At 42.5% G+C, this 14,736-nt stretch overlaps 1 protein-coding gene across 1 annotated transcript; it reads left to right on the top strand.

Moving 5' to 3' along the window:
* The first annotated feature begins 249 nt into the window (after window positions 1-249).
* On the top strand, window positions 250-3,204 carry LOC136473423 (AP-4 complex subunit sigma-like). The gene is made up of 4 exons (XM_066471070.1): window positions 250-537; window positions 793-879; window positions 2,715-2,783; window positions 2,895-3,204. Exons 1-4 carry the CDS (start codon window positions 265-267, stop codon window positions 3,027-3,029), a joined length of 564 nt encoding a protein of 187 aa, XP_066327167.1. The 5' UTR covers window positions 250-264; the 3' UTR covers window positions 3,030-3,204.
* Window positions 3,205-14,736: the final 11,532 nt, after the last annotated feature.

The raw sequence follows: 14,736 nt of genomic DNA, 5'->3' as shown, positions 1-14,736 counted from the left end.
ACAAACTTGACCATCCTAATCTTGTCCCATCTCCACCTCTTCATTAGTGGTCTCTATATCTTCGTCGCAACCGCTCCACGCATCTCGAACTGATGATCTATGATTTCGTTGCCGGCGCTGCTCCGCTACTCTGCTGTTTCTGCACAACCTGAAATTTAAACACAGCGACGCTGTCTGCTATGCACGTTGGAAGGCCTCTTTACTGGGCCGCAGACTATTATTTATTAGACGGGCCTTGTTCCCGATTAGGGTGCTGGCCGTCGGATGGCCAAGGAACGGCGTTCGGTGGAGTCCCTCTCTGACTTGTGGCGAGCAGGAGCAGAACAGGCTCATCGAGAGGTAGAAGACGACGGGGTCGAGCAGCAGAGGAGCAAGCAGGCAGGCCGAGACGACGAGATGACGATCCGGTTCGTGCTGTTCGTGAACAAGCAGGGCCAGACGCGGCTGGCGCAGTACTACGAGCACCTCTCCCTCGACGAGCGACGCGCCCTCGAGGGCGAGATCGTCCGCAAGTGCCTCGCCCGCACCGACCAGCAGGTCCGTCCCTCCGTCCGCACCGCCGCCGCCTCCTCCTCCTCCTCCTCCTCCTCACCCACGTGCAGCCTTCTTCTCCACGTCCCCTCCGCTGCTTCGCTCCCCCCTGATCCGCTCGGATCATCGCCCTCCTTTCCGGATCCACGAACCTGCTGGTTTTGTGTTGGACCGTCTTGGATCTGGATCGGGATAAGGGGTTTTTTCCTGCACTTCCGATTTTCTGAGACTCCCGCTGGTTTTTTTTGTTGATTGATGCAGTGTTCGTTCGTGGAGCACCGGAACTACAAGGTCGTGTACAGGCGCTACGCCTCCCTTTTCTTCCTCGTCGGCGTCGACAATGATGAGGTGTGATTCCCCCCCTGCACCTTCTTCTCTCAATCTCTCCTCTCCTCCCTTGGGAATGAATTCAGGTCTCTGCCATGCCAATTTGTCTGTGATTGCAAACTGTGGATGAAGTCGATCCCCATTGCTATTAGCTGCTGCCATCTATCTGTGCTCAGCTCAGCCATGGTTGTGACGAAAATGGTTTGGCAGGAAACAGTATTATGATGCAGAACCTGTGAACCACAAAGGTTGCATAGACCTCAAACTCAAAGCAAAGCAATGCAATGATCTATTTAACTTTCACCTTGTCGTCTATGGTACTGTTATCCTTGTGCAAGTCTGAATTTCGTTCACTCTACTGTTATCATCCTCTATTAATGAATTCGAATTATTCGTCACAGATCAAGCAATGCTTAATATTGTGAACGGAACAGCAAAAAATGGTTTTTGCTTGATGCTATGGATTTAGCTCCTGTTCATATAATTCTTTTCATGTAAATTGTAAAGAATTGTTTGTTATTACGCAATTGGATTTAGTAGGGATGACAGTTGCTACAGAGATCGCAATGGAATAATCTTTCATGGGATTTTCATAGCTTTACGATTACGACTAATTTGTCCATGATGTCACCATCTGTTAAGGCTACTCTTTTTCGTCACTGTGCATAAGGTTAGTCAAGGGAATCGTTAGGAATATTCGCTCAAGGGTACTAGTCCTACCAAACTAATATCCATGAGTAGTTTTCACAAACTCACCATATTGTTTTCCTAATAGTCACTGGGAACCATCTATGGTACTGTTATAGTTAAGCAAGTCCTTATTAAGTGGATGTACTCTTATCATCCTTTCTTTATAAAATTATTTATTGCCGATCAAGCAATATTCCATCTGTCAATTTAAGACGTGTTCTGATTTGGAAAAAAAAATCTTTGCAATTTTTGACCAACAGTTGTCTGAATTATTTATTAGTGTAGAGTTGCATGAATACTTGAATATATTTGTATTAAAAGGACTGTTAAATTGATATTAATTATTAATTTTGTAGCATTTGACACTATTGCAAATAAGTCAAAGGTCAAATTTAGTTTAGATGACTTCTTTAGGATGGAGTATATATTTGTTCAATGAAACAAATTAGCATGCAATGGGATTTAGTAGAGATTGATCTGCCAGTGCCCAATAGGTATGGAGATCTCAACCAAATCATCAGATAAGGCTTCTACTGGGTTATCCTTTGATGGCAGCATTTGCTAGTTCATTAATTCTGAAATATACACATAACTCACTGAATGGACTTTTGTTTGATAATATTTCGTGACATTTTGATTGGCCCTTTGGAAACTTAGTACACTGTGAAATTGCTGCACTGCATATCTATCTATATCTTGTTTCTGCTTCTTGTCTTGTTTTTACTTTTTAAGTGCCTGAGTGAATATAGTTGTTATTTCCAATATCCTTTTTTGTGATTTAGGAATTTTTATTTGGGCTAGTAGGTTTGTTTTGGTGGAAAGTTTCATTGTTTACCATGGTCTTTCTCTATACATGTCTTACTGCAACTTGCATATGCAAATCAGTGCTACAGGATTTTTAATGTTAGTTGCAATTTGACTGCATTCCAGTGTTCTTTTCAAGTTGTCAAGCACTACTAGATGCACCTTCTCACAAATTTAAATGAATGCCTCTTGATTTGTAACTTCTGTTGCAATTTAACTGCATTTCATTTTTTGAACTTACCAAGGATTACTGGATAGTAGATGCATCTTCCGTTACTTCCTTGACCTGCAAATCTTGTTTTAGGTATTTCCTCCCTCTGATACAAAAATTAACAATGCATCCATTTCATTCCATTTTGCAGAATGAGTTAGCTATCCTTGAATTTATACATCTTTTCGTGGAAACTATGGATCGCCACTTTGGCAATGTGGTAAGCTTAGGCAACCCCAAGTGTTTTTCTCTCAGCTATTAGCATTGTAAAAATATTCACGTAACTGGGGCTGATGCTTTTTTTTTCCCTTTTTTATCTCCTTTCGGCCAGTGCGAGCTTGATATCATGTTCCATCTGGAGAAAGTGCACTTCATGTTGGAAGAGATGGTGATGAATGGTTGCATTGTGGAGACGAGTAAACAGAACATCTTGGCACCCATACAACTTATGGAGAAAACTTCCTAAAATAGTGATCCATTTGTCTAGTTTTCCATCCATTTCTTCTTAGCACATTTTCCTCTGCCCCCTTCCATAAATTTTCCCTCTGTATGTGAAAGTGCAAACAATCTCTGTAAGCATGTTGTATTGAATTGACCTGATTGTGTGCTTTCAGATATTCCTGTGATCCTCTTTTCATGTATGCCTTCCCTTTGACCACTTATGTATAAAAGGTATATTTATCTTAAGAAAAGCTGATCTCTCATAAAAATAGTAATTTATTGTTACATTTTTATGTAGTTTGTTGCAGATAATTTGAATAGTAATAATCAAAGGTGAATATTTGGGGTTGATGTTGAATGATTGATAAAACTGACTATATGGAGCATTTTGTTGTTATGATTATGTGATCGCCGTTAGTTTACAAACCTGTAATAAGTACCACATTGTCACTTGTTCACAAGAATGGATGCCTGTGAAATGATGGCCAATTTTGGTCTGTTTACGTTAGTGGAAAATGTTTCTCGTCCTGTGATAACTATAATAGATCATGCTAACTCCTCTGATATAGCTGTATTGTGCTTATATAGACAAGAAAAATATGATTTGGATTGCCATTGGCCATTGCTCACTGCGCGCAAGTATCTCTCTTTACGGTTTTACCTATGTATCTTCATACATTTTTTTCATGGCCTTTTCCTCCTAGACTTAATAGTTCAATTCTTGTTGAACCAATCAGGTGCTTAATTTGAATTATGCATCTTTTTGTGAAGAAGTTATATTTTGATAACCAACTCGAGTAAAAGCTAATGTTATATGGTAATGGCTGTTAAGCACAAACACATCTTTCAGTTTGCTTCCACAACACATGAACGTTTGAACTCCATAAATAAAAGCATCATGAATATTACTCACAATTGCTCAAAACTCACAACTATGAATGTTCTGGCTTTTGAATCCCTTCTGTTGATGCTCGCCGGATGATGGGTGGAGAATTGGTGATACTAGTGGCACATCTGGCTTAGTTACCTAAGGAAACAGTAATGAGTATTTTCCTAATGTCATCCATCCTCAGGGAGGTAAATGTATATGAACTAGCATTCTTTTCTTTGTTATGGCCTTACAATCCTGTACAAAATAAGAGATAAAAAAAATCTGTACAAAATAAGGATCAAAAGCATCCCAATATGAGCCTGTTTAGATGATGTAGTTTTTTAATCTGTGACTTTATAGGCTAGAGACATAACCATGTTTTAGAACAAAGATGACGTAAAGGAGTTTCTAAAACTTCAGAAAGAATATGATTTAAATGAAACCATGGTTTTAGAGACCGCAAACTTTGTTGTATCCGAACATCTAGTAGCTATTGAAAACCAAAGGATTTGCAGAACCGTAATATTATCTAATACTTCAAAACTATTCTGCATTTAGGGCTAAGGCCCCGTTCGCTGGTTTAAAACTTGGCTGAAACTGGCTGGTTTTGTGAGAGATGAACACTGTAGCGGTTGGTTGATGAACAGTATTTTACGAGGAGGAGCAGCCGGCTGGTCTAGAAAAATCAGACCAGCGAACGCAGCCTAAGTGTTTATGTGGACACTTATTTCCATTAATATATGCCAAACATATTACTTTTTCCTGTTTCAGTTCTGTTGCCCTGTTGCTGGTGTTAACACATGACTACATGAGCCTGTGTCCCAACATGCAATTTAATCTATGACATGGTTCATAGTAATTTTCATGTAAAAACTACATACTTGATTAAATCTTTGTTTTTCTTGCATCCGCTGTATAAATTTTTTCATTGGCAGTTAGGGAAGCGCAGCCAGCAACTAAGTTGCACCAAGCACACCATTTGTTCTTGGACAAAAACTGACTGAAGCAAACAAGCTGCAGCCGATGATACTACTGCAGTACAATATTGTGTGAGTTGGAGCATGAATTCCCAAGCTGTAGAACTCCATTTGTTCCTGTCGCCACCCATTCTCAAGCAATAGCTAGTTTCCCTTGCACACTAATTTTCACTAACAGCTCTGCTAATTTGTTCTCTTCCTAATTTGTTTGGGAAGAGGATAGGAGAGAAAGAGAACTGGGTACGTGAAATGGAAAGCAAGGATATAAATAGGATGAAGAGAGGGATTGGAAGTGCAAGAGTGCAAGGGTAGTTGATGAGGGAATAAATTCTGTGTAGAGAAGTAGTTGAGACTAAAGCTCAGATTTATCTGTCATACAAGCTAGCTCCCGGAGGTCCGGATGCCCGCGCAGTCCACCCCGTCCCACCCAACGAGTGCACTCTGCCCCTGTCTATGTGCCCGTCAATCCTTCCTTTGATCCACTCCTCTCTCTCTCCAACTCTCCGCGCGGGCGACACTCGGGAGCTGGGATGAGCGGCTAAGGACGAGCACGCCCCCGTCCGCCAGCCCCCCGGGCGCCCTGTTCGCACGACCCCCCGACTCTCACACGGCAGAACAACGTAAAACATTTGCAACATGAATGCAACATAAGACTGAAAACAGATGAAACATTTAGAACATGCACATGCAACATGTGTGTGAAACACATGAAACATCCAAATAAAACACTTACAACTTGCAACATGAAACCACTTGCTGCAACATAACACTAAAACAACTGAAACATTTGGAAAATACTATTGCAAAATATGTGTGCAACATATGCAACATCTAGATAAAAAACGATTGCAACATACATCTGAAAACAAATGAAAGATTTTGAACAAACACTTGCAACATGCCTCGGAAACACTTGCAACATCTCTCGATCTACTTTTTGCAACATTAAGATTAAACAATTACAACATACATCTGAAACTTCTGAAATACTTGAAACATATATATGCAACATAGGGAAGGAAAGGCCAGACCGATCGTTTCCAGCCGTCGGGGTGGGAGCCAACGGTGAGCCACGGCTGCGAGCACCACCAGCACCGGCCATGCTCGTGGATGCCCTTGGCTCAGCTAGGGAAGACCTGAGGCGCCACAACACATGCGCCCCCATAGCCATGGCGGGGTCAGCGGTGCACCCGACAGTGATGGGCGATGGACGGACGGTGAGGGAGCGAGCAGCGCAGGTGACTAGGACGCAGGTGAGCGGTGCAAGTGAGCGGCGCAGGGAGCGAGGGCGCGTGGTGGGTGAAGGGGGTGGACAGATGAGCTGCTACGCTGCTTTGGGCACCGGGCGCGCATAAGCATATGAGGAAGTGGGGATTTGTTTTTTTTGTTTCCGAGAGAGATGGGGCACGCTCCTACGGAGCCGCGTCCGGACAGGAGTCACGGACAGACGCCCGTGTTGGATCATTATCGTGACATCATAGCCGTGACATGAACTCGCTGCCACCATCCTCCTAGAAATCACTACTACAAAAAGCATTTCTAGGGGCGGCTGGTAAGCCTTCGTAGGGGTGGTTTGGCCAGCCACCCCTACTGATCCGTCTCTACAAATCATGCATTTGTAGGGACGGTTCTCAGGCCGCCCCTATAAATCGATTTGTAGGAGCAGCTGGTGTTTTCAGACGCCCCTACAAATCGATTTGTAGGGGCGGCTCGTATTACCAGCCGCCCCTACAAATCGATTTATAGGGGTGGCTCGTATTACCAGCCGCCCCTACAAATAGATTTATAGGGGCGGCTGCAGTACTAGCCGCCCCTATAAATACCTATTTGTAGAGGCGGTTCAATCTAGAACCGCCCCTACAGTACGTTTTCCCATAAAAAAATTCAGATTTACAATTCAAAATCGCGTTGCCGAACGTCCCGCGACCAATGTTTCGAACTGCGTTCGTGTTGCCGAATGCCCCGCGACCAACATTCCGAACCGCGTTTGCGTTGCCGAACGCCCCGCGACCAGCGTTCGCGTTGCCGAATGCCCCGCGACCAACGTTCCGAACCGCGTTCGTGTTGCCGAACGCCCCGCGACCGTGACTACAAGCACAAGAGTATTATATAAACTACAATTACAAGTCCAATTCACAAGAATATATACAATCCATCATTAAATATACAAATTCCATACACATTGTTATCAATGTCCTAGAGCTAGCCTTTCAGTCTCACGAAGGTGTTGGTACTGAGGATTTGTACCTAAGTCAGACTCTCGGTCATGGTAGGCGCCTCTGACATGTACAATCTGGTCCAATATGAAGTTGCAAAAGGTTGCCGACGAGCTCTAAGAGTTGGTCATCCTTGTATGGGTCTCTTTTCATTCCTTTCTCTTCTCTCCACTACAAGAGAACAAGTTTCGGTTTAGTATTTCATACCATGTACAAAGTTTTTATACTACGGGTGAAGAGGTTCAAACTTACCTTTAAGGGGTGTCTCCTATAGGCACCGGTGTTACTCATCATAGAACATATATAGTATCCACAATGTACACTCCCAGGCTTCTGCTTGGGGCACTGTGTGTTTTGCATATAAAAATGTTAAGTAATGCTTTTGACAGCCATGTATCAAAGTACTGAAGAAGTAAGTTATACTTATCGCACATAGTATTTTTATAGCCAGTTTTTCCTTCCTTGCTGGATCATGCCTTCCATGATGATTAGTGACATAGAACCTAAATGCCCTATTCAAATTATTTTAGCAAATACAACTTGTTAGAATCCAAAAGTGAACGTTACAAGTACATATACAAACATATAAGCTAATGAGGATTGTCGATATGTATACGTCTTAAGAATCGATATGAAGTCTTTGTATGTCACCGGGTCCCTATCTATTGAATCAAAGACCCATGCTATGCTCCTCCCGACATCGACAGCTATATAAATCCAGTGGTTGCTACATGGATTTAATCATAGAACTAGATAAGCTCTTTTGCATCAAATAAAATATATCGAATAAAGCTTTAAGTATAGAGTTGAACTTACTCAAAGTTGTATGATAGCCATATAGTAGAGTGTTGTTAGAGATTTTTGAAAGCCAGGGCAATGTATGCCGCAACCTTAAGGCACTCTTCCCTTAGTTTCACCGTACGGATGCGCTCTTTCTCCTGAAGAGTCTTTGCAGTAGCTAGCTCTTTGGTATCCAGTGTCCACCGTTTAGGGTAATTAAAATTTGTTTGGGCTATAGCTTAAGGGTCTAGATACTCGGCTTTCACACTTGGCATTTGTTTGGCATTGTGCACTTGCATTCTACAAATCACGGCGTGGGTTAGTTACAACAAAATTCAAAGATTACATTCATATCATATCGGGAGGACAAGGACTTACAGGCACCATGTGCGAATTAGATTCATCTCCATTTCTCCCAGGTGAAAGCATGTGTGCATGTCATTGAAGTCAAAGACAATTTTCTCGGCTGGGCTTCCAAATGTGCCGGTAGGGAAGCATGCTTGTATGAGATCTATGCTCATTGGGAGAACACGCAAGTACCAATCATGGAACCTTCTCATTCCAAGTAGTAGGCACTGGATGTCTCGTTTTGGTAGGAAGGGCTTGCCTCTTTTATATGTTTTCGAGCAATCCTTTGACCATTCGATGGCATCAACATTTGGATACTCCTTTGCAATTTGGTGGAGTTTGCTAGTGACGGCCTCCTTAGAACCTCGTGATGGGACTTTTTAACTTGGTTCTCAGGCTTGAACTGGTCATGGGAAAACCACTTAGACACCGACGAGACGTCTTTGATCGGAACATAAACTGGCCTTATGGTGATTGGATGCTTCTTTTGAAGTTCCCATTCAGGCACGTCCTCATCTTCTTGTGCATCACCTTCTTCAGGAGACACTCGTTGTTCATGTATCGGCTGTGCTTGTTGAGAAGACTATGGTATCTCATGATGCACTTGCTCGGTACGAGCTAGAGAAGGTTGTGGCATCTCATCAGGCATATGCTCGCTAGGAGGTGGGGAAGAATGTGGCATCTCAGGAATGTGGTGGTCACGAGATGGTGAAAATATCTCCCCGACCTCAACAACTCGCTCCAAATTTGGGAGAGGGGGAGGCGGCAAAGAAGTAGTCAATATAATGTCATGTTTGTGCCAGAGGATGAACTACCCCATAACGTCTCCGAGTAACACCAGCCCCTCGAGAGTTGCGTAGTCTATCCTCCACTGCATGAACTCAGGCTCCACTGTATGCACCTCGACCCTAGTGTAGTTTGGTGGTATCTTATTATTATGGTGTAAGCCACCAGGAGGATGTGCCACACCCGTTGCCACCTCCATCACAGTGTTCTGCCGACCGCTAAGAAACACCAAGGTGCAACTAGTTGGTTTCCGTATGCGATCATGGGGGTTGTGGCTGCAGTGGAACCTTGGCTGCTAGGAACTTTTAGAGGGCTGCCAACTAATGCTAGTTCTTTCGATGGCATCACTGATATCCATGGCTCCGTAGATAGTCCTTGCTCTTCCAGCACCTCTACAACTAGAGCATTCACTTGGAGCTCAAGACTAGTCTCCCGGTCTCTGCCATGTTTCTTGTATATGTGCCTGCCCTCTTCGAATCCTTGCTTCCAGGTCATCCTTTTCCCTAGCCCCCTGGTGCGGCCTGTGTGCTCCTTGTTTCCCAAGCCAAGGCTAAGCTTGTCCCTCTCTCTGGATGGATTGAATGAGCCCTTCTTCTTGTCTTCAGCATATTTTAGTATCCTTGATACTGCCTCTTGGGTCTCTGGCTTATCAAATTTAAGATTACCGCTGGATGATTCTGTACTCCTCGCATATATCCAATTCCTTGAGCGTACCTTCAAATTCATCACATTGATATTCCCAGCAGCTGTGGCCTCTTCATCCATCTTCCTAAACCGCTCTTCCTTGGCATAGTAGCCACCGGGGCCTAGATGATGGTGGTGTTTGTTCCTCTTTGCTACCTCGGTGTTACGGGCACTGAGCTCCAATGCCTCCGATGAAGTCTTCAAAGCCACGACCTCCTCCCATTGACTAGGAGTTATTTTGCCGAACTCGTTGAAGGGAGTTAACCCTTTTTTGATATACTTCGTGTTGAGCTCTGACCTCCAATGTCGGAATGACTCTCCCATCATCCTAAAAGTATTTTTTTACCAGTTCATGCTTACCCTCCGAAAATCTAAAATTGAGCTTCAGCTGCCTATCCCATAGTTCATTCTTTTTGTTCTCTGGTACCTCTTTCTAGTTAGGGATTGCTGGGTTCAATTTATCTCTTACTAGGGCCCCGATCGCATTATAGAATCATCCTCTTAATTCCTTCGGCTCAAGGATCTCCCCTGCTGACCCGAGCTCCGTTATCACATAGCATGCCTTATCTGGATATAGTTTTCCTTTTCTATCCTCTCGTTTCCTCTTAGGCTTGGTAGTCATGGTTGTGTCTTGAGGTTGTGGAGCAGAGGTATCGTGATCCATCTCTGTGGCTGTTGCCTCTGCTCTCCTTTCCTCCACTCTGTCTTGTCCAGCGAGATGTCACGGACATCGACGTCATCTTTTCCAAGTTTCAAGAGGGACCTGTATATACGATAGGTCAAAGTGTTAGCAGAGGTAACATAGCCAAAGCTTTAGCAAAATTTACAAGCTAAGATTTTTTCTCTACCTCCTCGTTCGGGTCAAAATCCTTGTCCAAATCTTCCTCCGTTGGCCTCCTTCTGGCTTCACGTGGGAAAGGATCCTCGGGACTTATATATCCCTCTTCTGAGTCATCATCATCATCCTCTTCTTCTTCGCCTTCAGCAGCCTCTCCTGCTATTTCTTCTGCTCCCCCTTCCTCTTCGTCACACAGCTCCTGAGTAAGCATCACTTCTAGATCCTTTTCTACCTTATTATCGAACTGCTCCTGAGTAAGCTGGTCCTCTAGTGCTTGCTCCTCATAGGTTGGCTGCTCATCATGCTCGGGGCATCGGGCTGCACTGTCTGGTGTCCGCGACATTATTTCACACTTTGTTCTAATAGATGCAAGAAAGTATGCTTTAGGTACGCGAGAAGGTATAAGAAATCAAAAAGGTCTATAAACCAAAGTAGTCCTATAAAACAATAATATATAAAAAACAAGAAGTAGCAGTAGTAGAGGCCTCAAAAACATGTCAATCATCATCTGATCTTAAACTTGGAGCATCAAGGCATCATAACAGAGAAGAGAGGAGAAGGTAATGTAGGGGCGGCTACTAATGATGCCAAGTTCCTCACAAGTTCTTGATCATCAGCTCATATTCCATATAATGTATGGACTTAGACAATTTCATCATCGGCAAAACAAAGGAGAGGAGAGGAGAGGAGATGGGAGATTTGGCAAAAAAAGTAACAGCTGCTTAACAAACATAGAGAGGAAAAGGTGTAAAAACAAGCAGCAGCTGCTTCCCAAATATAGAGGATAGGAAAAATAACCAAAAAACAGTTGACTGCTGCCACATGGTTGGAAAGACCCCTGCAGATCAAAATCTGGTAACTTACATAGCCTAGTAGTAGTAGGAGAGTAGCTAGCAGCCAGTTAGTACTAGTAGTAGTTTCTATGAGTATAGGGAAGAGGGCAGAGCAGCAACCAACACTAGAGTAGTATAGAGTAGTAGTAGAACAGCAGTAGGATAGTAGTATAGAAGTAGCAGCCAACAGTGTAGTTAAGAGCAGCAACCAATGTGTTCTAGGAAATAAAGCCATTAATAAGAACAATGTGATAGAATACAAGCATCAGTAGTACCATATTGATAATGTGATAGGAAATAAAGCCTATTTGTTGACAGTTTAAATGAGCAATGGAGGAAATATGATTTATTAACTTGCAAGAAGACTCACTGTGCATATATAAAACCGTGGGCATATATAAGCATATATTAAAACAGTTGGCATATATAAAACAGTCTATTTTCAAGAGTTCAAGAGCCATCTAAGTTTCATGTTGGAATTAATAATAAGCAAGCAAGCAACTTCTTAGTAATACAGCTTGAGCATAGAAATTCTTAATAATACAGTAGCAAGCAACTTTTCTCTTAATAATACAGCAGCATGCAATTTTTATTTTGATCACAATGGCAGGGCCTGAGCAATATTTTGTAAGTAAGTAGCAGGCTAATCAGTTCACCAGACTAAACAGCTATCAAGCATGCAATGAACATTTACACAAATAAGCACACAAGCTGATGACTGCATTGCCCGCTATTGCACTGTCATATCTAAACAAGCTCAAGCAACAAGTGGGAGAGGTACCTCTTTCAATCTGGGAGAGGTACCAACTATAACAGCCACTCTAGTTGTTAGCAGCCTCAAAGGGGCAACACCCCACTTAGATATATCTATCTATGTAGGTTAATTTCTTGATGCAACGATGAATGCACCCAAAGATAGTGACAGTCGAGCAAACCCCCCTGCCATGTTCCTCTTACATAGTTCCTTTTTTATATTTATATTAATATTAGAGTGTTCCTTGTTTATAATATTATACTAGAGTCTTCTTGCTGACATACGATTCAACACACTATATATGTGCATGAATTTGATGCTGAGATAAAAAAAAATATACATGAGAATCATTATTTGCGACACCTTGACACTGGATAATCAATGTCCAGCGGCTTAGGTCAATGGCACATTTGATTTTTGTAAATTTCTGTCACCTAGCTCAAATGGCCTGATGGAACTTTCTTTTGAGGATCTCAAACTGAGAAACAGAAAAGATATTGACGGCACACCGAGATTGCTCCGTAAAGGAAGGAAGGGGAGAGAAGGGAGCGGGCATACCTGGTGGGTGATCGTCGCCGGTGAAGAGGTGGCGAAGTGGGGCGGGGTTCGCCCAGCCGTTGGAGGGGGCGCGCGGGTGCGCTGTCGCCTGCCGGTGGAGGTGCGTGGAGGCCGCCCGCCGGTGGAAGTGTACGGAGGCCGCCCGCCGATGGAAACCCTAGGGTAGGGAGGAGCAGGCGCGTGGGTGTGGGGAGGGGGCGCGGGTGCGGGGAGGGGGCGCGTGGGTGTGGAGATAGGGTGCACGGGTGCAGGGAAGGGGCGCGGGTCAGCGTCGGGACAGGTCCGGGAGGCGGTGTCGGTGGGGCAGCCTGACGGCGTCGGAGGAGAAGAGAGCGCCCAACAACAGACAACACCCGTGCGCCCTTGGATTTATAGTCGGGATGATTTGTAGGGGCGGTTCCTGATCCAACCGCCCCTACAAATGTATTTGTAAGGGCAGTTCCTGATCCAGCCGCCCCTACAAATGCATTTATAGGGACAGTTCCTGATCCAACCGCCCCTATAAATATTTTTTATTTTTTTAAATTATTAATTCTGTATTATAAAAATAATTGTGTATATATAAAATAATTGTGTATATGCAATTGTGACCAAAATAAAAGTAATATAAAATAATTGTGTATATGCACAAATATAATATTTTGTATTATTCTATATATGAAGATATATATATATATATATAAACAATTGTAGTTAAAACAATATAGAAAACAAAAAAAACAAAAATTAAAAAATTAAATTCTAAAACTTCGACTACAATTTTATGACATTAAATGAAATAAAATGAAAATGTTGTAAACATAAAAGTTGTATAACTCATCAACATGTACAACTTTTATTTTGGTCATCTTGTCATATGACTTTGTTTGAACGATTCAAATTTTGAAATTCAAATAATTTCAACTTGAAACAATATTTTGAAAGAGTAAATGATTTCAGATGAAAAACTTATGAATACCAAAGTTGTAGAACTCATCAATATGTACAACTTTTATTTTTATCATATTTTCATTTGACCAAATTTGAATAGTTGAAATTTTGAATTTCAATAATTGACAACTTCAAACAAGATTTTGAAACCTTAAATGATTTCAACAATAAAAGTCGTGAACATAAAAGTTGTTGAACTCATCACTATCTACAACTTTTATTTTGGTCACTTCTTTATATGACAAAGTATTAGTAAACATTGTTCATAAATTCACATATGACTCATAGTTTCCTGAACTATACGAGAAACATATTGATTTGAGAACAATGTTTAATATCACTTTGTCAGACGAAAAAATGATTAAAATAAAAGTTATAGATCTTGATGAGTTATACAACTTTGGTATTCATCACTTTTTCAGCTAAAATCATTTAATGGTTGAAAATCTCATTCGAACTTGTCATTTTTTTAAATTTGAAAATTTGAAGTGCTCAAACTTTCTCAAATGAAAAGAATGACCAAATCAACATATTAACTTGATAGGGCGAGATTTTAGAAATTTTGAGGAAAAAATCATCACATTTGGAGTTATTATGAGTGTGGCGGTATTAACCCCTATACACTTACGGCTAAGCTTGGGCTGGCCCGGATCAGTGGGTCCGGTCCACCAAAAGACGACGCGCGGCCCGGCCAATCTATTCGGAGTCCCGCACAAGGAGTCAAGACAGATTTGACGATCAAACAATATCTTGGTCGGTTAGAATAGGAATTCTTATCCGGCCACCTATGGCAATTGTAACTGACTAGGATTAGTTTCCAGATCTATAACCCTGCCCCCCGGACTATATAAGGCGGGCAGGGGACCCCTCTAAAAATCATCTCTCATTGACATACAGCAATACAATCAGACGCAGGACGTAGGTATTACGCCTTTTTGGCAGCCGAACCTGGATAAAACTTCGTGTCTGTCTTGCGTCACCATCTTGTTTGTGGCTTACGTATCTGTCTGCCGATAATCTACTACCTTGGGCATACCCTTAGGTAGACTGCCGACCATATTTTATCGACAGTGGCACGCCAGGTAGGGGGTGTGCGTACTACTCTCCAAGCAAACAAGATGGTCATCATCTCTGGCTCCGTGGCCACATCGAACGGC

The sequence above is a fragment of the Miscanthus floridulus genome, chromosome 8 (genome assembly GCF_019320115.1).
Source record: "Miscanthus floridulus cultivar M001 chromosome 8, ASM1932011v1, whole genome shotgun sequence".
NCBI lineage: Eukaryota > Viridiplantae > Streptophyta > Magnoliopsida > Poales > Poaceae > Miscanthus > Miscanthus floridulus.
The sequence above is the reverse complement of the archived record's forward strand: the minus strand, read 5'-3'. Positions and strand labels throughout refer to the sequence as shown.